Source organism: Myodes glareolus, chromosome 19 (assembly GCF_982192425.1).
Source record: "Myodes glareolus chromosome 19, mMyoGla1.1, whole genome shotgun sequence".
Lineage (NCBI taxonomy): Eukaryota > Metazoa > Chordata > Mammalia > Rodentia > Cricetidae > Myodes > Myodes glareolus.
Window position 1 is genome coordinate 18,086,873 of NC_142044.1, and position 27,104 is coordinate 18,113,976.

The window sequence follows — 27,104 nt, forward strand, 5'->3', positions numbered from 1 at the left end:
AACCGGATCGGCGGCGGCGGCGGCGGCCAAGCCCGGGAGGCGGAGGCGGGACGCGGGAGGCGGTGGCGGCTGTGCGCGGAGACGTAGCAGCGGCAGCATGTCGGCCGGCGGAGCGGTCCCGCCGCCCCCGAACCCCGCTGTGTCCTTCCCGGCGCCCCGGATCACCCTGCCCACTGGCCCCGACATCCTGCGGACCTACTCGGGAGCTTTCGTCTGCCTGGAGATTGTAAGTGGGGCAGCGTAGGCAACGATCGAGTCTCAGGAATAGGGACAGGCAGCAGCATCTTTGCCCCCAGCCCGGTCTGGCCCTCGGTGCCCTCCTTCAGCCTCCTTCTTCTAGAAGTGACCTTTTCCTGCGGACGGTCTCGGGGGTCCTTTCCACGCTATGCCGCGGCCTCTTGCCTGGCACCTGTTACGCGGACACCTGCTCGCCGGCCTGGAATGGAAATGTCCCCTTTAGAGCGAGCAGACGAAGGGCCCAAGATTAGGCACTTGGGCAGGAGAGGGGTGTTTGAGCTTGGAGGTGGCTTGGGGACTCGACTTTGGACAGGGTCTATGCTTGGCTAGAGGAGGAACCAGCGCCCTCGGCCCCTCCTGTCGCTAACCTGCCATTTTGTTGGGTGGTGCAAAGGTGTACCGAGGACTGGGTGGCCAGGAAGCTGCTAGGATGTGGAAAACCTGGGCGGGAGGCTCCAGGAAAATGAGGAGGAGGAGGCTGAAGCCTGGGTATGGTTTTCACCCGACTCACCCTTGCCATCGTTCGTGCCCTTTGGATTGGGGAAGAGCAGGGCAGGGCGAAAGGTGAGATTGTAGGTGCAGTTGGCGGTGTGTAATCAAGTGGGCGTGAGAACGGTGGGGCTAAGTGGAAGCGAGGCTGTCAGCGAGGCTCTTAAGAGCCTTTGCACCTTGTCCTTTTTCGGTTTACCTGAGAATTCCAAAGCTTCTCAAAACACTTTGCTTGGCCCTGGAAAAGTTGATGTCACGGGCCTGCCCTGCCACCTTGTTGAACTAGACACTTGAACTTAGGAAAGGAATGCTGTGGTGTTGGGAGCTTTTGAAGCTCTTTGTGGACAAGTGGGGAATGTGTAAATATAAATTGGGCAACGGAGGTTGCATCACGCCCGGAGAATGTCAAATAAAAAGAAGTGTTAGCAAGGCAGGAACTTTCCTGCAGACTGCTTTTGTTTGCTCCGTTTAGGGTTTTCATGTCACTGGTCCTCTTCTGTGAGTTTGCGTAACCTGGATCTGGGTCACTCTGGCTTTCCTTTTGTGCTGTGGAGCTGAAAACCTTGTGAGCATTGGTTTTCTGCCCCATTATGCTTAGGTAGCCAAGGCACCTTAGGTTTAGCTCAGATTGGAATCTGAAAGCGGAGACCCAAGCGAGTGAGTCACAGGCTGTGGCAGCTGTCTTCAGGTAGTAGCTGAGGCTAGAAGCCCCCACTAGCATGGGTTCAGGACTGAGCCCAGTTCAGCAGCATAGGAAGGAGACTGAGATCTGTCTCAAGCATCCATATGAGAGGAGCAGGGAGGAGATGGCGTTGGATCAGCCTCCTGGCTGTGGGGGGACACAACCTTTAAAACAGGAAGCTTTGGAGAAAGAGTCCACAAATTCTGGGCTCCTTTCCTGCCGTATTCAAGTTCCACATGCTTGCTCCCTTTTCACGGGTTTTCCCCACGTTTTCACCTACTTCCCACTTACCCTGAAATTTACAGAAGCTCCACATAAAACGACCGATTGAAGTTAGCGCCGTCCTCAGCAGTCATACACATTTCATCTCAAATTTGATATGTTGGTTATGTTTCTGACTTTTACCCAACTACCTTTATACAATATAATTTGTATACATATATGGAACACACTCACACATACGGAAACATATGCATAGACGTCTTACCCACGTGTTACCAAATCAAACGGCACTCAGGACCCACCTGTGGATGTGCCACACTTTGTGGAACACTGTACTTCTGAAGGTGAACAAGCCAAAGAGGTGACTTCTTGAACTCCCCCCCCCCCCGCCAGCTCCGTATCTCTTTTTCCTCTCTGCTGCAGTAGTTAGTTCTCAACCCTTGCTGTACTTAATGACTTGGCAGCTTTGAAAAGTACGGTTGCCAGCCCAGACTAATTAAACCAGAACCTCTAGGGGAGCACCCAGAGTCGGCTAATTTTTCCCGAAGGTTCCCTGGAGATTCGAATACACGGAATAACTGCAGTCCACTGACAGAACCTTTGAACCAGGCTCTGTAGAAAAGAGAAATTCAGAGAATTTTCCTCACAAACGTGAATGTTTTGTTAGGATGGATAGGGTGATTCGATCTTGGAAGTGCAGGGAAGTATCCTGCACACTTCCACTAAACAAAGGTGGCCTGCTTCTTATTTTCTCAAACTTCCGCTCCTCTGGCAACTTACCGAACCCTGAAACATGATAAAAAAAAAATAGAAGAGATTTTTCCCAAAGCCATTTGGACTTGCACTTTTACATGTGTGTGCATGCATGTACACGCATGCGTGCGTGTGCATGTTCAGTTTGTGTGGGGGTATGTGTGTGTGAAGGCTCATGCCTATGTTCAAGTGCCTATGGAGGCCAGAGGATAATTTTGGGTGTCATTCCTCAGGAACTGCCTGCCTTTTCTTTTTTTATATATTATGTTTATCTGTGGAAGGAAGGGGAGGGCATGCTCCTTCCACAATGCATGAATGGAGGTCAGAGGAGAACTTCTAGGAGTCGGTTCTTTCCTTCCACCATGTGGTTCCCAGGAGTCAACCTCAGATTCACAGGCTTGAAGCTAGGCACTGTCGTCCCCCCCCCACCAATCCCTCAGCCATCTCACCATCCTGTCAACTCTGTTTTAGGCATGAGGACCAGGGTGAGCAGGAGCTCATACTGGCCTGTAACTTGCCAAGTAGAACAGGCTGGCTGACCATGGATTACCCTGTCTCTGCCTGTCTAGCACAGAGATCACGTGTCACCATGGGCAGCTTTTCTTCAGGGAGTCCTGGGGGTTGAAGTCGGGCTCCTCAGCATTTAAGTACAAATGCTTTACTTAAAGCGGGCAACCTTTCTAGGCCCACATTTTAATTTTTATACCCGAACATCCTTCCAAGTTGAAGTTGACGGTATCATTTACCTCTTCCCCAAAACTCCTGTTACCTGTCCCCAGGGGGAGGATCAAAATGTACCAATGAAACCAGTGACCTCAGGGATATGAGAGGCCACTTTGAGGCAAACCAACTGTTCCTTCTTGGCCCCCATCCTTCTGGAATGCTTAGTGATACTGGATCAAAAGATTAAAAAAACAGTCAACGGTCAGGCTTGGTGGGTCTTTTACCTAGAATGCCCACTCTAGGTGATGTACAGACGAGAGCTAAGTCATTCATTTGGAGCAGCTTTATCCCTAAGTTTCACAACTGCCCTGGGATTTTTTTATTCCTAAGTCACAGGCCCCATGGCTCCTCTTTAGAAATTATGCTCCCTGTAAATTAATTGTGAGGATTCTCTAGGCACAGTCTCAAACACTAAGTGAACTCCAGCCTGGAACCAATTATTTTAGCTTCTGTTGATGTTTCTGGGTGTCTCTAAACTCCTTTTTAATGTTGACCTTCCATTGAAATCCAATTGCCTCCAAGATTTCTTCCTTTTGTGTCACGTTGCTCTCTGATGCTGTGCAAACTGTGCTCTGTGAGAATGTTCTCATCTATCAGTAGAAGACCCAGCTAATGAGACAGTAGTCTTGGGATTCCGTTTTCATACTAACTTTGCTCAAGGAATATAATCCCAGTCTCTAGTACTGTACTGCACTTATGACTCTCTGAAAATAGTTTCTGCCTCCAGAACCAAGTCAGACATTTTACAACATCTATTTCATAAGCAAGAACTGTTCCAACTTTGCATCCATGATATGCTTTTTTTGTGATAGGTATGTTCTACTACTGGTTTCCTAGCTTGCCAGACCTTTGATTTTGACCAAAGCTATCGTAACCCAATGTCTCTTTACCAAACATCTGTATGAGTTAAATACAAAGTTGATATTGCAAAACCAAGTCTTTTATTTCAGGCTGAAAACCTTAACAACAAAAATTATAATTTTCAGGGGCCAGGACAAAGGATCAATGAGTAAAGAATGTGTTGCAAAATTGAAGGGACCTGTGTTCAAATCCCCAGAACTCTTGAAAATCTGCTCTCTGTGGTAGTTTATGTTTGTAGTTGCTCCTGTGTGAGATGGGACATAGAGACAACAGAATCCCTAGGACCTCATGGGCCAGAGAGCCTCACCTAGGGAGCAGTGAACAACAAAACAGACCCTGTCTCAGATGATGAAAAAACAGCAAAAACGCTGAGGTCTAACACCCAAGGCTGTCCACGCTAGCACAGCACCATGCAATGCCCACACTTGTTCTCATGAACAACATGTTACCACTTTCAAGTCCTCTCAGTGTTTCTGGAGTGAATATTTACTGACTGCATACTGTGTACAAAACTGATTATTTGCCTCCTTACCTGACAGCCCCACAATCTAGTTAGCAGGATGGATGGATAGATAGATAGATAGATAGATAGATAGATAGATAGATAGATAGATTGATCGATCGATCGATCGATCGATAGATAGATGGATGGATGGATGGATGGTAGATGGGTGGGTGGGTGAATGGATGGATGGATAGATAGATAGATAGATAGATAGATAGATAGATAGATAGATAGGCAGGGGGTAGATAAATAAGTAGATAGAAATAGATTTAGATGTGTGTGTGTGAGTACATGTGCATGTGTGGGTGTTTGTATGTGTGTATGTGTGTGTGTTACTTCTATCTGGGGAAGAAAATCTGTCATAAAATACTACCGAAGGATTTTCTATTCAGGCCTAGCTGTAATAATATCAAAGTGTCTCTACTCTTGGACTACACAAGATACTCAGGATCCTGTTCTCAATGAAATTATTTTATAAAATGTGTAAGAAGAATCAAGCATAATACTGTTTATTGTGGAAAACAGTAACTGATTTATTCAGTGACTCTCACAGCTTGGGTGTTTAAGAAAACACCTTCTTCAAATTATTTGTTTAGATCTTTCCTTATGGGAGGAATTCTGAACTCGTTTTCCAAATAACTGTAGTGCTTTAGCACCAGAATTATTTTCCTTTATTTAACATAACATATTAAAGAACATACTGTTTGTTAGACCTTCTCTCTGTGCCCTGGGAATCTGTTGACCAATATGTAGTGTTTGCCCTTAAAAGACGTTGTGTAGCATGCTGCTGCACGCCTTTCATTTTCACCTTCAGGAAGCAGAAGCAGATGGAGCTTTGTGAACCCGAGACTGGTTGGTTTATGCCGTGAGTTCCAGGACAGCCAGCAGATACTTCATGAAACCTTGTTTCAAAAGAAAAAAAAGTGTGGTAGGAGATAAAAGCCAAAAATCATTTGCAGTTTTGAGAAATGCTGAGGTAGGCTTATGAAAACACTCTGAGAAAGAGAACATTTGACTACTGGAGAGTTAGGACAGGGAGTTTTCGTTGGGAGGTAACATTTGAGGTTGCCTGAAATGATGAGACAAAATTCCAGATAGAAAGGAGGGCATACGCAAACCTCAGAGAGTTAGAAGAAGAAGAGAAGGAATCAGTCCATACCTTGGAATTTCTAGCAATTGTTAGCGCTTGGCATGACTAATGAGAAGATGGGAAAAGGAAAAGAAAGATGCTGCTGCTGGCAACATGGAAGCTGAGGTTTGCTGACAAATAGGTCAGGCTTTGAATACGTTCTCCACGGAGCACCGCCGAGAACAGGGTTAAATGTGGTCAGATTTGTGTCTCAGAAATATTTAATGAAATTTGTTTGTAAAACACAGAGATTAAGGTTAAAAGTCCAGACCACTGTGCGTGTGTGTGTGTGTGTGTGTGTGTGTGTGTGTGTGTGTGTGTGTGTTTTGGGGGTGTCTTACTATTGCTATAGTCTACATAAGATGTGATGAGACCCTGAAATAAAACCAAAATAAAGAAGAATAGAGAAAATAAAGAAGAAAAACCCAAGGCTTAGCCGGTCGACTAACATATGAACTTGGATGCTCGCTTAAGTGATACTGGGCGAGGCTGAAGTATAAAATGTTTCTGAGATGAGCACAAGGTGAGGCTGATGGGAGGGGAAGGGGCGGAGGCAAATGCAGTAGTCACGCAGAGGACAATTTGAGTATAGCCTGACTCCTGTGTAAATGTTCTGGCATATAGAGCTTTATTTCCTTGACCAGAAAATAGGTTTTGATTGCAAAGAGGCACTGTTTGAAGTGGATTAGGAGGCCTAGCAACCAATGTGTTTGACTCTCTAGATGGGTTTTTATCCTATGCGTACGACTTGTTTCTACCCCTGTGCCTATGCATTGAAAATCTCTAATCACAGGAAAAGAGCCTTTAACTTTTTAAAAGGGAAAGTGTGCCAGGGCCCCTGCCAGAGTTCATTGTTCCGCATTCATGTTCCGTGACTCACAACCCTGTAGGAAATATGAACTAAAAATTTAAAGACTTTGAACCAACTTGCCAAAAGGATTGACCTTGAGCTGCAAAGGGAAAGGTCAAGGGGAGGAGATTTGGTTTATGCTGCTGTATAAAACTGTGCCTGGTGGTAGGAGCTGTGGACTAGATGCATCTGCTAGCATGGGACTGAATTAAAAGGGCCCTACCTAGATGTCAAACTGGTAGCAGGCGAGTGTACTATCTGTGACACACATGCAGAAGTCAGCACATGCTATGCTATTGGCTTATGATACAAACAGTGTGCAAGAATATTCGAGAAGAACTGACAAGTAGAAAAAAAGCAGTTGGGGAGCAGACATGCTCTCTACAACTGCAAATGATAATGTTTTTTTTCCCAGTTACACAGTTTGACCTGGATTCCTCATTACCCTGTTTTATGGAAGAGGGTTGAGTCCTTTCATAGCGACCCTGTCTGATACTCTCAATTTTATGAGGATGAGGACTTTCAGAAGGAAAATAGTCAAAAGAAAAAAAGAAAGGAAGTAGTGGTCTATCCAGTTCCTGCCAGGACACTGGCATGCAGGCATTTTTTAATCGACACGGTAGGGAGTTACCTACATGGAAAGGACATTTCAGAAACCAAGGGAATTGATAAGAACAAATGCAAAGAGGCCTGAGGTTCATTTTTCTCCTACACTGTTTGCTTTCTATTTTAGGGTTTGCATTAGCTATTTAAAAAACTGACATAGAAGTCTGAGTCACATGAGGTGAAGGTAATATTTTGTAGCACTGACAAATGCATGTCAAATGCAGAGCAGAAAGTAAAATCTATTTTGCAGTTAACAGTCTGTGTTCATGGACCAAGTCTATATATGTCTTTCCGGAATTCATTTTTTCCCTAATTCAAACAACAACAAACAAACAAACAAACAGAACAAAACAAAAACCAAATCTTGCTTGCTCTAGATTTGTGTGATCTACAGCCCACAACCTGCACCAAGGCTAATCCAGGAGCAATCTGGATGGATGTCAGCACAGTTCACGATCAGGATGACAGGTGCCGAAGGGCTAGCCTGGTCAAAAGTTACAGTGGCTGTTTCAGTCCTATTAGGGGATCTGGACAAATGGGGAGCAGAAAAGACTGAAAGTTGGTGCTGGTGAGGTATGTTTGCAATAGATGATCACTTTTCCCATCACCTTCTTCTCCAGCATCCAAAGATCTCCTGGGAGGTGGTGCTCATTACTATGGTCACCAGACAATCGAGGAGGCCATGCTTCTGCTTGCTAGTCTCCTTACCTGTTTTTGACATCCATCATGCACCAGGAAATGGACATGACTTTAGACAGTCATGCATTCCTGGGTTCTGAAGTGACTCTTCCAACACTTTCTTTAGAACCAATCATTGCTCACTGATTGGTTTCTGTTTCTCTCAAACAGGACACAACTGAACACCTTATGTAGAAAGTGTCCCCTGGTTTCCCAGTGCTCAGAACCATTTAAAGAAATGCCACCATTTCTGACTTCACAGCCCAGTGGGTAATAGGCATGCGAGTCTATGATTTCAATCTAGATGTTGTAAATGGTCAAAAGGATACATGCATCAGTAACCACAGGAACACCGAGGATGGCTTTCAGCCAGAGAAGCCTTTCTGGAAGATGTGCTACCTGTGGGCCAGCTATACAGCAATTGGTTGTGTGGTAGGCAGATGCAGGGACAAGGGCACCTAGTTCTTTGGGTTTAGAGGATGGGATGACAGGCTGGGATGCCGAGAAAGGGAAAAGAACATTGGGAAAAAAGGAAGTTTGAGGTGGGTGGGACCCAGGGTCTCTAGTATGATTACCACTGGGCACAACTACATTGTAAAGGAACTTGCATCTTATGGTCTGTCTTGTCAAGGTGTCTACAAGTCAAAGGCTGTATCTCTTAACAGAAGTATATGTTCAGTTTAACAAATAAAACAAAAAAAATCCAGAATATAAATTGTATATAGCATGGGGTTGATTATAGAGTCTCTCTTTATGTAGGCAATAAATTCTAGACATATTAAACATTTTTACAGCTATAATGTTGAACAGGTACCCAGTAAATAAGCACCCATTAAAACAGAAGGGCTTAGCAAGTAGGTGAGGGGTTCGGAAGTTTTGGGTGAATGTTCCTTGTGTTACCGTTTAGCCAGTTTTGCATGACTTGAGGCAGCCATTTGGAAAGTTGATAGAAATCTAAGTCTAGAATGAATACTAAACTTTAAAGAGGCAGAAAAGTGTACTGGCGAAAGCATATGCTCTGGAACCCAGTGCCAAGTCCAAATCCCACATCGAGCATTTGGTAACTGTGTGACTTTGACAAAGCTACAGAGAACTCTGCACCTCAACTAACTATCCTATAAAAGGGGGCTCATAATATTCTTCAGGCTGTGAGGATGAAATCGATAAAAATAAAATTCTTAGAACAGACTTGGCTATAAAAAGCCGATTTGTTAGCTAATAGTTCCATCATTGTATTTCCTTCTCCTTCATATTCAGACTCTGTAAGTCTCGCTAGGAGATTTATTTCTGCACCCCCAAGCTCACTACTTGTTCAGTCTCCCTGCAAAGGAGAGATGGCATGGCCAGTTGTGTTGATAACAAGACAACACAGAAAATTATTCTAAATAATTAAGTATTTTTCTCTAAGGACAGGCCTGGTAATTTGTCTCTTCAGATTGGTGTCTTCTATTCTCCTTTCCAACATTACTGAAAGTCATCTGTCAGAGAAATTAGCCCGTTTCCTTAAGACAATAGTATAGTATGCAAAAATGGAGGTATCAAATAGGCTGAAAAGTTATTATCTAAAATGTCAGAGCATGTGCTTTAAAAAAAACCCACTTGTCAGGAAATCAGTGTCTTTTGAAAAGAAAAGAGATATTTGCTAAAATGACTTTCTTGAGAGCATAGAAGAGTCCTTCAAATAGGCGATGGGTTGAGATGTCTAGAATCCACACAACCAGAATCAAAAATGCTGCATCCTTGCCAGGACATGTTTTCTTGTAGGTCTTGTAGGTCATATGTTAACCAGCAGACAGTTCCTAGGGAAAACCTGCTTCAGCTCCAACTGTGAGCCGGCAGGCAGGGTGGTGTGATCTGTAGGTGAATATCCACCCCTTGGTTTTCTTATGGGAGGAGTTCTCTAGTCAAGCCACACCCTTCTAGCTTACATAGGCCAAATGTAATCGACAGACATTTTAAACCACAAAAGTATCTGTTGGTTTAGAAATGAGTAGTGTATTAGTTTCTTTTCCATAACAGTGAGAATATAATACCTCACTCATGCAACTGAAAGGAGGGGGAATTTATTTGGCTCACAGTTTGAGATGGGTCAGTTTATGGTGGCAGGGAAGCCATAGTGGAGCTCATGCCATGAACATGGACAGCAGGCCCCTCAGATCTCTTCTAAGCAGGTAGTAGAAATAAAGCTCAAGCCAGAAAGGGAACTAGGCTATGATCCTCAAAGCCTGACCTGTAGTGACCAACTCCTTCCAGCAAGGCCCCAACCCTAAAAGATTTCCCAACCCCCCAAGACAGCCTGCAGAAGAACAATGCACATTCAAAGCAGAACAGGTAACAAATTAATAACTTCTCCTCAAATCATAATTGAGCCCATGTGTGCCAGGTACCTCTGAAGCTGGGCCAAGAAGATGAGGACAGCCATCCACAAGGAAGCTGAAGAATGTTTCTAGAAGGCGTTCTCCTTTGTGTTACTTGACTGTAGAGGAGCCTTTGGTTGAAGTTTGAGGCTTGGGTCTGTGAGCTCTGGTGTAGTTCCTTACAGAAATGTGAAATAGAAGCACATTTCACACACAAATATCATGCAACCAGAGGTAGACGTGAGGTCAGAATGTGGACTCAGATCCAGGATGAGAATGTGAGTGCACCATGGCATTTTTAATTCCTTGTTTTTGCAGCATGCACATTTGTCGTTGCCAGGATACTTTATCAGTTCTTCTCCCTCAAATTTAACCAGTTCCGTGCTCTCCTGTTAGTCCCTAAGAGCAGGGCTCTCCACTACACAGGGGCACTAATGATTGTCACTTATTTGGGAAATGTTCCAAGCTTACTAGAGCCTGGAATTGGAAGCCAGTAGTCTAAGCACAGGCGGTCTCACCTGAAGTCCATTTACTAATGTGGAGGCCAGGTTGAGACACTTGGAAGGAACAGTAACTTCCACCAAAAGGAAATCGTGAAGAAGGGAAGAGACCGTCAAAACCAGGGTGACCCTACAGCAGCAAGCTATTCTTTGTGTGTGTGTGAGAATGGGGATCGAATCCAGGGCCTTGTAGATGCCAATCGCTGATACTCTTGAAGAGGCTCTCTAAGGTGAGCTTAATTGTGCCATCCACTCATTCACTTAAACGAGAGCTGAATTGCCCTCGTCCACTGTCACTCAGAGCTAAGCCCAGGAGCGGAACAAACACATGATGCCTAGAGTTGGTGTGTGGGTGAGGTTAATTGAGAAAGAAAGAACTAGCTAGCACTCATTCCCTCGCCTCCCTCCCGTTGCCATGCCGCCCATGCACCACCGATGAGGCCAATCAGATCACCGCTTCTGTAAGCACCAAGTTTCCTTTTCCAAGCTTGAGCTGTGGGAAAGGCTGTAATTTTGAGTTTGATAGAGCAGTTCACCCATACTCTTTCTTGTGCATGTTAGGCTCCCTGCCCAAGCCTGACTTCAAATCTGCCTTACTGCCCACCTTTTGAGGTACCTCCTGCTACACTGCTGTTCCCCTCTCCCACTCCACGGGACTCACTGTACTCAGTTCTTTTTATAGCGCCTGCCACACTCTGTTCCCGCATCAGATTTAATGGTGGGTATTTCTCCCTCAGTTAGAACGCTGAAAGCTGGAACCTCACCTGTTTGCTTTTTTACTTGAATGGCCTTGCTCACTGTCCAGCAGTAGGTTCGGGGCCCATCTATCTGAGTTCAGGTTTGTTAAATACTACTTTGATTCAAGGGATTACTTAGAGATGTTACCTTACCACAATGCCTGAGCAATATGGCTGTGCTTGTCTGTTCAATTTGCCTGTTCTAATGAATGACGGCCAGTTCCTTGTTTTTCGTTACCCTTGCACATAGTTGCTCAGTAAATGGTGCTTGCATTAATTGAAATTTAATAATGATTTAAAATTCATTAACTGCATTTAAAGTAATATAAATTATTTGTGGGTAATGAATAAGGAAAGGCTACTAGAAGGAAGACCCAGGGGAACAAAAGATTGGTGCATTAGAGATATTCTTGCTGCCTTCAAATATGCATTAAATGATATAAGAGATGAGATACTATCTTTGAGAAACAAATTTTTTTGAACTCTCGTGATCACTGATAAAGGGGCAGTTAAAAATTAACACGCATTAATATTCATTACTTACATTTCTTGTGTAAAACACTGGAGGTTGTTAATTTTTTATTTGAAAGTAATAGGAATTGAGATATAATACCACAACTCTAAGCTTATTAAGTGGATCATGAACTATCACCACATAAGCAGTAATTCATTATGTTGATAGAATGTTTTTTTTCAAGGTACATCAAAATATATGACTGAGCCCTTTGTCTTAAAACTTGAATGTTTTTATCCGTTGTTGATTGAGCAATTTGGGTATCACCTGAGTACGTATGAAGCCATGTATCGCTGCCCTTCCAGGTTGGGAGCTCAGACGGCTCTCATATAAGCAGATCTGTTTAGTCACTAAACAAATAGGAAAACATCCTGTGTTGGGGCGGGGCGAGGGGGATGGTCCTCTCCGCCCGAGACATTCTCGAAGCAAGGATGTGAGCAAACTTTTGATGTTGCCAAATCTAGCATAGTCTCTGATAGAAAATAATTACCATGGAATTAATAAATGAGTTGGGTACGGAGGTCTAAGAAGTAGTGTAGTCTGTTCGTGAAGACAAAGAAAAAGCCAAGGCATTCAGTTATGTCCGATATATGTCCAATTGGTAACAAGTCCCTGCTAGGGAGTGGGTCAGGAGCGGGTAGCTGGAGAATGGGTAGAACTTGGCAGGATATATATATATATATATATATATATATATATATATATATATATATATCCAAGTTAGGTCTGAGTAGTGATATTCTGGGCCAGCAATGCCAGCCACTCAGACATGAAAGAGTTTTGTTTTTGAGCTACACATTTTTTTCTGTAATATAAAAAATGGGGAGGGCTTATGGCATAAGGAAAGGATAAAAAGAACTGATAAGATCTCAAAAGGCCTACTGTGTCTTGCAAAGGCCATACCATTTTTCTTGCTTTAGTGGTAAGATGGAGAAAACTGGTTATCTTTGCCCCTGTTTCTCCTCCAGTGTTTGTTTCCTCACGGCATCCTAGCTCCCTGCAACGGAAACCTAGGGAAGTCCCTTCCTCACTTCGCCTGTCAGGCCCTCCATCTGATCCAGTACAGTCATCTGTTACCTCCTCTCTGTTCTCCATACCTTCATGATAATTTGTGCTGTGCTGTCATCCCGTGTAGCCTTGAGTCCTGCATCCTTCCCTCTCCAGTCTAGTGTCACATTCTAGCCAGAAGAACTTTTAGGTGCAGGTCTTGAAGATGCTACTTCCTGCTCAAGATAAGCATGGTCGCCATTGCCCTTGCATGAACTGAAATCTCCTTGACTGTCCTCAAGCCCCACCAGCCTGTTATCATTTGGTTCAAATGTTCACATCCCGCTGATCTGTGTCCTTTGCCTGTGCTTTGCGCGATCCTGATGCCTACCTGAGCATCACAGACTCATCTCCTGCCTGGATTCTTTCTATATCATCCTATTCCAGTCCTGGGGTTTATGACTTCTGGGATAAGTTTTCTGGCTGTTCAGATCTGGCTCTGGAGCATTTACTTTGTGGAAGTATAGAATCCAGTTTCTTCCCCAGCTCTGGCATTGGTTCAGCAGTATTTTCATCACTTGCTCAGCTGCCCATCTCCTAGAATAGACTGAGTTGTGTGATGGCAGAGGCTAATGCAGCTTGAATTTATTCCCAGCACCCAGCAGTGTGCCTGGGTAGTTATCAACTATGACATGGATCTAAGGTACAAATTTGATTTCCAGAACATGGTAGATAGTCAACGCTGGTCACTTGTTATTGCTTACTCTCTTGAACAGCATCTGCAGCTATGATTGTACAGGGAGGACCTGGTGTCCAAAGTACAAGAAGGCTGTCACAAAGACAGAACAATGTGCACTGCACATGGGAAATTAGAGAGTTACAGCTGTTCTTCTCTCAGGAACTCTCTAGCAAGCGATGAGAGCAGAAAGAGAGGAAAGGAAGACCAAACCGTGTGTAGGGTATTGACTGAAATGAAAACCCATCAACAGGGTGGTGGTTAGAGAGGCAGCCAGATCACTGGATGGTGTGTGTTCATGGCTGGAGGATACCGCAGGGGTAGGTAGATGTATGGAGAACACTGCAGGTAGGTGTCCATGACTGGAGAATGCCACAGATGTGTGCATATCGCTGGAGAATGATGCAGATGTGTGTATATGGCTGGAGAATACTATAGATGTGTGTATATGGCTGGAGAATTCTGCAGGTGTGTGAAGATGGCTGGAGAACACTGCAGGTGTGTGTATATTGTGGAGAACACTGCAGGTGTGTGAAGATGGCTGGAGAACACTGCAGGTCTGTGAAGATGGCTGGAGAACACTGCAGGTGTGTGTATATTGTGGAGAACACTGCAGGTGTGTGTGGATGACAAGATATCACGTGGGTCAGGAAGAATCCAGCCTGAAAATCCAGGTACAGGGTTAACCCAAACTCTGGGTCCAGCTGCTCTTGCACCTAAGGGAAGAACGTATCTGTGTAATGCTATGGAAACAATGACGAATGGGGTAGGAGAAATGAGCACAGGGTAAGAAGCAAGAGAGCAAAGTTGATGCAAATGTTTAGCAGTGGCATGACAGTGCTCAGAAGGAAAGCTACTACTCTCTGGTTTTTGTTTGTCTTCCAGGTGCTTGGGGGACTGGTCTGGATTTTGGTTGCTTCCTCCAACGTTCCTCTACCTCTGCTCCAAGGATGGGTCATGTTTGTATCCGTGACAGCCTTCTTCTTTTCCTTTCTCTTCCTGGGCTTGTTCCTCTCTGGTATGGTGACTCAGATTGACGCCAACTGGAACTTCCTGGTAAGACGTTTTTATTGTAAGTCTATTGCAAGAAAATGTAAGGCACTTAACAAATATCACATTCTGTTCGGAAATGCCTAAATATCTACTCTTTCTGTTTCTGCCTAGAAGAGAAAATAGGTCAGCATGAGGGGACCACTGTGGTGCCCAGGTGTGGTTTTGGTGGATGATTGGGACCTCAGTTTGTAAAATTCCCACACTGGTACAACTGAGAATTCACACTGTTACTTTTATGATTTAGGTCATTTTTTTTTTCAAAATTGATTTTATGTGATGCAACAAATGAATTGCATTCTAATTGAATAGATGCCTTTGGAACATCTTAAAACTTTCCACTTGTTTCTTCTCCAGAGATTTAAATGGGTTTAGCCATACCTTGGTAAGCGAGGGGCTGATTGCATGACATACCCTCAAAACTGGGGTGCAAGCTTCTATAGATTCTCGTCATTTACGTTTTAATATATATAAGTACATATATTTCATTAAATATGCATATTTAATTTCCATATTGCCTATATACATTGTACTATAAGGTGTAAGTCATTTGCAGGTTACTTAGAATACATAGTACAATGTAAATGCTGTGTTCATAGTTTTTTTCTTTAAGATTTATTCATTATATTTTATGTGAATGTATGCTTTACCTGCATGTATGCCTGTGCACTGTTTACATTCCTGGTGTCTGTGGAGGGCAGACTAGGGACTGACAGACACAGGAGGGCAGACCAGATGGTAGACTATGGACTGACAGTATGGGGGGCGGGCAGATTGTTCAAGCTTTTCAGAAAACAAGTAGCTCCATGTTGTTTTCCTGATGTTTTGAAAGAGAATATTTTATAAACAGTTCTTCTTCAAAACGAATTAAAACAGTGAGTCTGGAAGGATAAACTTGATAACATGGTATTAAGCTCAATGTTTAAAATAAGGCACCATTCACTGTGAATGACTGACTGTATTTTCTCATTTATGGTTTGGACTCTCTTCCATGCCTGTGGTTTTCTACATTCTCTGGGACAAACTAGAAAAGGCCAGTGGGGAAGACTCTAATCTACAGTGGGCAGGACTTTAGGGACACTCATAGGGAACCCCCTTCCGGTCCTGAGTTATACTTGGGTATTTAGAAACTTAAGTAAGACCATCTTTTGATCTATATATATTCTTTTTGAGTAAATAGGATTTTTTCCCCAACAGCTTTAGGACAAATGTTAAAGGGAAATGTTTTATTCACAAAACATAAGGAGAGCTATAAATACAGATGTTTACAGCAGTAGTAATAAGTACCTTACCAGATGCCATTAGAAAATAATGAAAACAGTGAGTTTCATTGTGCTTAGCTTTGCATCTGGTTAATAATCACCAATCAACCGTCTTTCTGATTCCTCAAAGACACTGAGGCTTGTCTTGTAATTCTGATTCTGGGAGGTCACTGAGATAGTGTCTTCCTACCTTTCCCCCAACTTCATTATTTCTTACTCAGTCATGTGAAAACAATCCTGGATCCCTAACTAGAATACAAATAAATCTTTCATCTCCTCTTTTTGAGTGCCTGCCTTTCCCACAACAAAGTTTGCCAAGGAATCGGTTGATTCCCTGAGTTACTAAGGAAATGCAGGTCTTTAGGTATCAGACTCAAAGACGTTATGAGGCAGGCTTGTCCCACTCTGCCCATACTGGTACCTCAGGATCCTTCATCATCACATCCCATCTTGCTGACTCTTCCTAATTGCAGTATCTCACACCACCAAACCCTTCTCCTAGAATCTCCCGATTGCCTAGCAACTGAAGTGTTCAGTCTGAAAATATCACTAGTATCCTGCAGCATCTAGTATTCTTTCTAATTGACTGGTACATGTACCTTTTAAATGCTTCAATACTTTTTGGATGTCATTCCTGGTCTTGTTGGATAGATTCTGTATTATATCCTGCCCTCCCCTGATCCCAGCTGCTTGTATTAAATCCTGTTTTCAATTCTAAAGTGATTATTAGTAATCATAGTAGGTTATTGGTTTTCCCAAGTTTGCTTTCCCCACCTCTTTGTAGCATTCTGTGTGATGTGCAAACAGTAAACCACAAGTGTTCTCATTGCTTTAATTGTTTCGCTGTATCCAAGTGTTGAAAGGCTGGACCTGGTAGTGCAAATCTCTAATTCATCACTCCATAGCATGAGGCAGGAAGGACTCAAGTGCAAGGTCACTTTGGGCTAAGAAAATGAGACCATGCCACAAAAGAAAGAAAGAAAGAAAGAGAGAGAGAGAGAGAGAGAGAGAGAGAGAGAGAGAGAGAGAAAGAGAGAAAGAGAGAAAGGAAATCTTTGATGATTTGTCCCATAGATCATCTGGGAAGAGCATCCTGTGCTGTTTCTTCATTTGTCCCTTAAGGAAAAGAAATTGGTACGGGTTTGGTAAGTGCTTAGAACCAAAAGTATCTCAAATATGTAGATTTTAAAAAATCTGGAAGATTTGCACAAACTTTACTACTCAAAAATTCTCAACATTGGAACATTTCAGATGTCATAGTTTCAAGTTACTATTGTCCACCACGTACTAGCTGAACACAGCATGTGACACTGTGGTTGCCATGGCACGGGGCTCACTACTTGGTGGGCATCGTTCCCAAGAGCCAGCTCCTTCCTGCCTTCTTCAAGTTCCTTGACTGCTGTTTCAGTTTGGAATAGATTTCCTTTCCTTGTTTTATAAGGTTTTCTTTGCATGGACCCATGTTCTGATCCCCTCTTGAGCTTTGAGTGGGTTGTATGCTTGCTGTGCACTCCCAGGCCAGGCCAGTACTTGAGTCATGCACACCATAGAGTCATCTTCAGTTTTGTACCAGTTCTAATTGTTGCATTCTGGAATTATTAGACATTAACTACTAAAAAAAAATTTCCCCTGTGAATGATCTAACATCATCTATACTCCGATTGAGAGACATAGGAGGACATTTTGGAAATAATCTGCCCTCTAGAAGTCTTTGTTGTAGAACACTAATGTTGAGACGTTTTCCATTGTTCCATAATCATTGGGTGTGCCTGTGGTATGCAGGCATGTGGATACATGTGTGGGAACACATGCGTATATGTGCCTATACCTCTGAACCCAATAGGAGTCCTCCTCAATAACTCTTGCACATTATTCTTTGAGGCGGCGACTCATTCAAACCAGTGTTCACTGATTGAAAAACAGCTCTTGGTGCCCAGCCCACTCTAGAAATCCCCAGCCTCCACCTCCTGGAGCTGGGATGATGGGTGGAGCCACCACAACCACCTGGCATCTAAGTAGGACCTTGGGAATCTAAGCACTGATTCTCTTGCTTACCTGGCACGCTCTTTAAACTGCTAAGTCATTTCCCCAGCACTTTTCTCTATTTTTTTTTATTAATTGTGATCAAACCACATTCGTAATACAGATATGTCTGGAATGTTTTCAAAGGCTTCCTATTTAGGTTATGATTGATATAATAAAACATTTAATCCAAAATTGCCTTGTGTGGTGCTGGAGAACGACCCTCAGGCCTCCTGCATGCTAAGCAAGCTTTCCGTCTCTAAGCTGCATGTCCAACCCTGTTACACCTTTTACCATCTTGCGGGGCCTTAGTTGCCCTGACTACCATTGAACTTGCCTTTGCCTCGACCTCCCAAGTGGTTAGGGTTGCAGGTCTGTACCGCCTGCCCAGATGGGAAGTCGATTTTGATTTTGATTTTGAAATAGCTGTGGCTAGGGCGGGGGCGGGGTAGCATTAATGTGAGACTAATGCCACTTTGGTATAACTTTAAAGAAAACATTCTAAACTTATACCCCTTTTTTTGTAAGGTAAATATGCCAAGGAAGGGTACTGTTTAAAAGAAAGATTTTTAAATCTCATACAATTAAATAAATCTGCCTTTATTTTTCACAAGTCTGGTGGACATACATTTAATCAGATCCTTGCTATGAACATCACTTAATAATTTAAACTTCCTAAGCTATAGTCTATGCCATTTTAACCTAGACTATTTTTCCCCCTTTGAGACAGTATTGCTTTATATATGTAGAGCAGACTGTAGCCCAAACTGGTGATCCTCCTGGGTGCTGGGGTTAGGGTGTGCACTACCAGTAAGTAATAAAGCTCAGGCTTTAGTGGCTTCTTCCCTTCTCCATGCTGCCATTTAACCAGGGTTCCTCATTGGTGTTACTATGATTTTTTTCTTTCCTCTTTCTTTCTTCCCTCCCTCCCTCTCTTCCTTCCTTCCTTTCTTCCTTCCCCCTTCATTCCTTCCTTCCTTCCTATTTAGGGAATGTTCAGTCCTAAACAAAAGAGTGGAGCACTGACTCAAGATTAGAAGTTTGAGAATGGTCATGTGGGTTGAAAGGAAAATTCCAAGCGATGTTTGAGGTTGAGGTTGTCTGATAAAAAACGTGAAGAGGCAGGGCACTGGGGCATGTGAGCGCTGGCTGGTGGGATTAGTCAGGAGAAATTGCATATGAAGAAGGCTCAGAACAGGAATGGGCCTACCTTAAGGAAGAACTGTCAAGGGTGGTGTTTGAAAGGTAATCTCAAACCAAGGCAGCAGCATTACCTGAACTCCTGTCAGAAATACACAGTCTCAGCTGACTCTCTTCAGACTGCTGAGTCCAAAACTGGTGGGTGGAGCTTATTCGTCTATGCTTGAGTAAGTTCTCTAGATGATTCTACTGCGTTCCAGTATTTGAGAACACCCAGTGCAGTGCAAATGTTCCAAACCATGAATGAACCTTGTGGAAAACATTTCATGTGCCTCCCATGTATACCAGGAATTGGAATAAGCCAACCAGGGTGTCCAGCTGTCAACGTGCAGCTCTCTAGGGGCAAGGATAGATAAGCCTGAGAGAGGCTTTTAAAACATCTCTGCAGTAGACAAGACAACGAAAGAATCATCATGCAGCTAATAACCTAAGTAAAACTACATGATGGTCAAGAAGTAAAAACATTAAAACAACTGAAGTCATCTCAAATCTGCTAAGTAACATGCTTTAAGAAGGATTTTACAAAAGAGATTTTGTTGGTGATGGTTGGTTGGCCTTTTGGTTTTTGGTTTGTTTGTTTTTTTTTTATTTTGGGGAATTTTCCTTTTGTTTTGTGGTGTGTGTGTGTGTGTGTGTGTGTGTGTGTGTGTGTGTGTGTATGTGTGTGTGTTGTGTGTTTGATGGGGAGGAGAGAAGAAAGACCTGTATTAGATAATGCCAACGGAAGTAAACTAAATAAGACAAGCCTCGTTTGTGTTGCAGCGTTGGCCAAGTCCATGTGAAGCTCATAGCACAACCTGCCCATTGAGATTCTCTTTTGGGCACAGTGACGAGGTTCAGTCCAAATGCACTATAACTCCCTGAGACCCACCCAGGGAGTGGCTCAGACACATAAACATGTCCCAAGTCTGTTGAAACCCAAGAACAAAGTACCCTAAGAACCAAAGTCCAGTCACAGGAACTGATAGCATGGGGTCAGACAAAAGACAAGCAGTAAATTTCCAACAGTGGCCAAGTCCTGCCACTCAACGTTACCCTTGCTTTTCTATGTGAAAGATGCCGGGGGTGGATGTATAGCTATGCATGTGTGTTCACGTGTGTGCACATGTCCATAGGGTCTTGGGTGTTGTTCCTTCTTAAGGGCCATCCACCTTGTTTTTTTGAGACAGAATCCCTCACTGAGATCTGGAACTCATCTGGACTAGCTGTCCATCAAGCCTCAGGGATCTGCTGTCTGTCTCCACCTCCCCAGTGCTGAGATTACAATTGCATGCCAACTTTCCAGGCTTTTTAACATGAGAGTCAGGGTTAGCATTCAGGTCCTCCTGTTAGTATTGGCAAGTGCTTCACTGACTGAACCGTCTCCCCAGCCTTTAGCCGGGGCTTTTAAGATGAAACAAACATTTCTGATAATCTTTAGTAAATTAAATGATGATTGATAATCAATTTTAATAGACCTCAATTTTTACAGCTGTTAATAATTAATAGCCAATCTGATACATTTAACCCACGAACGCTCTAATATTTCAATTTGGATAATTGACCTTTGTCAGTGAACATTTATGGAGTAACCATGATTACATGTGTCTGAGCGTTGGTTATGGCTTAGACATGTGGTCAGTAAGTGTGTGGGTCAATGAGCAATGATACATGTTTCACTGAGAGCATTTTTACATTATACCTTATGCAGCTCACCCTGGTTAAATGTGAGCTAGCAGAACATTCGAGGCGTGTTAAAAGCAATTCTATGAACAGCGGTGTTGAGTGACTATTTACAAAGTCAGTACAACAAGTCTCATTTGCAATTTTGTTAGTAATATTTTAAATATTCCATTTGAGAGGGGGAAAGTAGACTTTGAAGAGAACTCTCAAACACTGTTGGTAGGAATGTAAATCAGTACCATTACTGTGGAATATGGTGTGAAATCCTCTCTAAAACCTAATAGTAGAACTACCATATGACCCGTGAATCTCAAGAACGTATACCTCCAAAGGCTCTGTGCTATAGTCTCTAGCTAATGACAATGTGTACTGGAAAGTTGTTGAGTGGCCTTTGAATGTTCTCACTATTAAAAAGGTGACTTAATACATATAATATATGTATACATATGTGAGACAATACATATAAGTAGTTCAATTTTGCTATTTAATAATGTATGTATGTTTGAGAGCATACACACAATAAATATGTAATTTCTATTTGTTGGTTAAAATTATTCATCAATTTTAACTTTTTTGATGAAAGAAAGTTGACTTTGGAAGCAGATAAGTGTGGTACTGATCCTCCTCCCAAAAGCTAACCTTTGTGTAAAAAGAAAGATAAAATTCTGTTTGTAAAGCAGATAATAAAAGATAACTGTAGGGGGAGGATGTTATTCTAAGTCACTGAAATGTGGCAGCTGTAAATATAAAATAAGATGTGGATAATATGTTAACTCAAAAAAAGCAGGATTTTAAAAGGTTATGCTTCACACTAATTCCAGTAATATACAAAATAACTTAAAAAATAATTATTTTTTCAGAACTATATATTCTTTGTTTTTAATGAAATGTAAGTTTGTATGTCATTGAAATCTATCACTAAATCTATCTTGCAGAATATAAGATTATATATAATTATAATTGTAATAACAATTGCTCAAAATAAAATAGTTATTAAGTATATGAAATTCATAAAAGGATATAACTTAAATATACTTGAACTTTAAAGATGGCATTTACCTTAGTTTTAAAGTAATTTAAAGACATTTTAATCTTATTTTAGTTGATATTGATATCTTTGTATATTGATCTAAAATGATACTGTATTTGATTATTAAACTCAATGTATAAGAAAGTTTACTATTGTACCAAATAAAACAGGCCATGGTATTTTTTGTCCTTTGGGAGTTTGGAGCTTCTCACGGAGCATGGTTTGGTCATCAACACCCTGGCCACCCACTCTGTAGTTCCTTTTTGTAAAACAGACATCAAGACTAATTTGTGCTCCCCAAATGTTTTTGAATCTCTCGTCTTCCACCAAAGCAGGCTCAACTTATCTCTCCCTCTCCCAGCAGCTAACAATTAGCACCCCTCCACAGTTAGGGTTGGATTTATTTAGATTCTAATGGCCTAGTTTTGCTAAACTAATCAAAATAGACATCCGTAAAACAACTGGATTACGTGTTCTGACCTTTCCTATCTGAAACTTCATTGGGAGTAAAAAAACAGGAAAGCATCTTACAATTTTTACCTACAAATGCCTCTTCTCACCTTTTTCAGGATTTTGTCTATCATTTTGTCGTGTTTGTCTTCTACTTTGGAGCCTTTTTGCTAGAAGCAGCGGCTACCTCCCTGCATGACCTGCAATGCAACACAACCATGACGGTGCAGCCGCTCCTGAATGACAGCCAGTACAACGTCAACGTGGCAGCCACAGTAAGTGCTCCCTGACGGAAGTGCTGTCCTCCCATGGCCGAGCATCCAGGAGATTCCTCAGGCAGCAGTGGCCTTTTAATTGTTGCCTCTAGAATTAAAGATGTAAGCCAGGCAGCAGGGATGCACACCTTTAATCCCAACACTCATGGGGGTAGAAGCAGGTGGATTTCTACGAGTTTGAGGCCAGCCTGGTCTACAGAGCTGGTTCCAGGATAGCCAGAGCTATATAGAGAAACCCTGTCTCAAAAAAAAAAAACAAACAAGCAAACAAACAAAAAATTAAATATGCAATAGCTATTTATTTACCTGTTCAGCGACCCTGTAGCAAAGTACTATTGTCACCTGTATTGTTGTGTGTGACCCCACTGCACCCAAAGATGTTGACATTATCTGAGGTGACAATGAGTCTATAGCACCTGACTTTGTAAAATGTACTGTTGCAAGGTTTTGTTTCTAGCCTTGCTCTTTTCTACTTGGTGCCCATTTTTAATTAAGATTATTGGCTGTATATTTACCATGAGTCTGCCAAGTAGAAGAGGGTTTGTGGGGCTTAGACTGACATGAATAAGTTTCAGTTCTCATTGGGGTCAGTGTCAGTGAGTGGGAAGGCAAATTCACCAGCAATGATAACAGATGGGATACAGGAGAAAGCCTTCCATGTGAACTCAAAAACATTTTCCCTCTTTCATTCACATATTGTAGTGAACTTGATACTTCATATTAAATAATACAAAGAAATGGGACTTTTATCATTTCCATGAATAATTTTTAAAACTATCACAAAATTAAATTCCTCTCTGAAATGAAATATTTTGATTAATATTTATTAATTCCTATAGTGCAGTAGTGAGCCAAGTGTCTTTCCTCGTTAGCCCTTGCCTCCTAAAGGGCCAAACTTTTAGAGTTCTCTGTAGTGTTCCTTTCTAGACATGCGTCTTCTGGAAACCTGTCTTTCTCCCTCTGCCAGAGTGAAGCCACCTCCATGAGTGGCCCAATGTTTCCAGTCTTTCGTGACATTCCATTTTACCCACCCACTCTGGTCCAGCCAGAACTCTAGCTCCTGAGTTTTCAGCAGCTAAAATTGACCAGTCATTCATACGGCACACTGGATTAAATCTCTTGCTTTTCTTTCCCACTCAGTGTAGTCAAGAATGAGGGAATTTCCTTCTCGCTAATCATTGCTTCTCCCAAAGCAATTATTCTCACTCAGAGGACATTGTTTGCATTAGGAATACATTACAGAAATTGGCAGCAGGGGAAGGGTTAATTAAACTGTAACAAATTGCTGTGGCAGGATCTGGCTCCCTCCCTCTTCTCGGGCTACAGCTTCCTGGTTAAGAATCTCTACCTGAGAAAGTGAGAATTTATCATTTTGAATTGTATTGTCTTAAAATCTTCTTTTCATCACAAGCTTCTACGTGTCACATGGGGACAATGTGGACTGTTTGCTTATCTGCAGTAAGTGCCATGCTGCATGCACAGTTGGTGTTAATGAAGTCCTTCGTGACAGCAACGAAGCAGCTCAGAGCAGGACTTGGGCTTCTGTGTGAGGACAGGCTCCCATGTGAGAAAGAGAGAGACTCATGATTCATTCCTGTGGGTTCTGTGCACTGAGTTTGAAAACTCACAGAAATGATTTGATGTCTCCTCAGAGTTTGCTAGTGACTATCTTTTTAGCTGGGAAACTACTGGATGGTTAGATAACTTAGACTAAATTTCTTAATAAGGTGCCTGGAGAGATGGCTCAACAATTAAGAGCACTGACTGATCTTCCAGAGAACCTAGTTTCGATTCCCAGCATCCACATGGCAGCTCACAACTGTCTGTAACTCCAGTTCTAGGGGATCTGACACCCATGGCAAAATACCAATGCACACAAAATAAACATACATAAATTTAAAATAAATAAATACTTCTCAAGTGAGCCCAATATGTGAGCAAATATTGACTGTAAGACTGACTGTAGATTTGAAAATTAAGAGCTATCATGTGCAAAGGGAAACTCAGGGCTGTGAGGAGATAAAGCATCAGAACATAGAAGACAATGAAATATTCTTCTGTATTGGGGCATTTCAGGTCAGCTGGTGAGTGTGCATTCAGTGATGGCTTTGGAGCGGGTTTTCTAGAAGTCCATGCTGTGAATCTGATAGCAGTTTTTCTTCCCTTTTCTTAGGTTTTTACCTTTATGACGACAGCTTGTTATGGTTGCAGTTTGGTTCTGGCTTTGCGAAGATGGCGACCGTAGCACTCCTTGGGAACCAACAGTTGTGTGCTAGTCTCACCTGTCCGCTTTATCTGTCTGGTCCCCTGGGTACCATTTGTCCCAGTGTAACATTCCAAGCATCATTTACTTTGTACGGGGAGAACCTAAGTGAAAGCTGTGGTTTGTTATGTGTGTGGGATTTTCATTTTATTCTGATGTTGGAGAAGTATGCTTTCATTTTCCAGCTCTCTTTTCTTAAGTACATTTCCCCTGCATGTTCTTAAAATATGCAGACACTGTTCACAGAACAATAGTATTCCTTTTGTTTCTTAAGTCACCCAAACCTTATTAAGAGTAAATAACTAAAACAATATATCCCAAGCAGGTTTCTCATTTAATTCTATATCTAATGTAAAACAGAGAATGATATACATTTTTCATAAAGGGGTCAGATAGCACATATGTAGGCCATATGGTTTCTGTGGCAATTGTTCTGTCCTGTGGTAACATAAAAGCAGCTATAGACACTATGTAAATAAATGAGTATGTGTGTATCCTAATAAAGCTTTATTTACAAAAAGGGAGCAAGACTGGATTGGGTCCACAGACCATAATTCTATCAACTACTGCCATATATTGAACTAACCATGAAAGTTTATCAACCTCATTAGATGAGCCACATAACATACTTTTTTTTCATTTCACAATAATCACATTGCCTTTTGTTACTAGTCGAATGCTTACCCTTGAAAGGGCATACAGCTTCTCAAGCAAACCCCAGCAGAGCCTTGGGTGCAGAGAAAAATAAGGTATGAAATGAACTCCAAACTAATGGTTTCCTAACAGCTCAGAAGATCTCACATGAGAGTGCTTAAGACAAGATCCCCAGAGGCAGTTAGTCACTACTGGAACTGGTATCTTGTGTTGATGTCTTACTTCGGTTTATTTATGCCATAGAATGTGGTTATTTGCCCTGTGCATGAATATATAAATATTTATGTGTGTAAAGCTTTTCCAAATAGCTCTCTAAAGAGTTGAGTTTTTACTTCTGATGGTTTTCGCATTTCCTTTCTGAGTTAAATTTGAATAGAATATTCACTATGACATAAATCTATAGGTTCGTACATGCTTTGATAACAGCCCAGTTATCTATGTTGTATTTATGTTGGTGTCAGGCAGATAAAGTCAGTTTAAAACAAGAGCTAACACAAAAGCTAGCTCTGGCTGAATAGTACAGAAAAAAAAATCCTCATCTGCCCCTTGTCATCATGGGCTTGGCAATGCACCACAAATGGCTTGAATTGAGAACAAAGCAAAGCTAGGCAACCGTTCCCACCATAGTCTCATTCGAGTTCCTTGCCCGTTGCTTTAACAGGGCTGCTACTGGAAAAGGGGGCTTGAGGATTGTTTGCTAGTCAACCCATCACCTAAGAGTGTCATCAAGTTGGAGTATTGGATTTCATGGAACATAGAGAAAAAACATGAATGAACAACAACGTTCAATCGCATAACCAGTGGCCAAATGCTGTTTATCTAATACTCTCCCCAAAGAAGAACGTACTGGGGGCTAGCTTGGTGGTACAGCTAAAGAAGTACTCTTCAATATGTAGCTTGAAGGAATCCATCTCACAGCCTTACATGTATCTCTTATCTCTTCTATAATGCCCTGCTTCCATCATTTTTTCCAACTCCAGACCACACACCAAAAACTTGTATTATGAATTATATATCATGAAGTCATAAATGTGCCATAAAGATACATTGTACATTGTACTTTTGAATCACTAAAATGTAATACACTAGAATTTAGTTGAGATTTTTATCCCTCCCCACAAGGTGTTAACAGGCCATTCTTGGTTTGGTATTAACTTAAATGAATTCATTCAGATGTACTTGTGGTCCTTTTGTAAATGGATTGCTTCTAGATTAGTAAGACCCAAACCCGAAGCCCACTAACTGTGAATACTTAGATCTGTAAATTGATTGCATTCTAGATTTGTGAGCTGCGTGACAAAGCACTTGAACAAAAATGATGGCATTTAAGAATCTCTTTACATATCTTAGCTGTACAAACGAGAAAGTGTTGGTTGGTCTTAAAATCTGATAAATTTATTTTATAAGTGTTATAACTCTAATAAAGTATTCATTTGATAACCTCTTGGGTCACTTTTCCTTTTTTGACATCCAGTTAACTGTTTGGTAGAAGCTAGATTGATCTGTGTTCCAGCAGGTGGTTGAGGGTGAAAGGGCTTTTCTCGGAAAATTTCAGTAAATCTTTCTCTGGGGTGAAAATGAGGAGCTAAAACCTGGCAAGGTAGCACTAGAGGGAAGTGGACATGAGAAAGGTATTATGCTTTTCTTAGAAAGCATCTAGCCTGTGTGTC

General features: G+C 42.1%; 1 protein-coding gene across 1 annotated transcript; it reads left to right on the forward strand.

The window, feature by feature from the left end:
* On the forward strand, positions 1-26,874 carry Mal2 (mal, T cell differentiation protein 2). Its single transcript, XM_087898779.1, has 4 exons — positions 1-226; positions 14,452-14,622; positions 22,362-22,517; positions 24,691-26,874. Exons 1-4 carry the CDS (start codon positions 98-100, stop codon positions 24,760-24,762), a joined length of 528 nt encoding a protein of 175 aa, XP_087754905.1. The 5' UTR covers positions 1-97; the 3' UTR covers positions 24,763-26,874.
* Positions 26,875-27,104: the final 230 nt, after the last annotated feature.

What these genes read in the sequence shown, in the direction of transcription:
- Mal2 (XM_087898779.1), top strand. Translation starts at nt 98, where the DNA reads ATGTCGGCCGGCGGAGCGGTCCCGCCGCCCCCGAACCCCGCTGTGTCC. An exon ending in CTTTCGTCTGCCTGGAGATT is followed by an intron (nt 227 to 14,451) that starts GTAAGTGGGGCA and finishes TTTGTCTTCCAG; the next exon opens with GTGCTTGGGGGACTGGTCTG. An exon ending in ACGCCAACTGGAACTTCCTG is followed by an intron (nt 14,623 to 22,361) that starts GTAAGACGTTTT and finishes CACCTTTTTCAG; the next exon opens with GATTTTGTCTATCATTTTGT.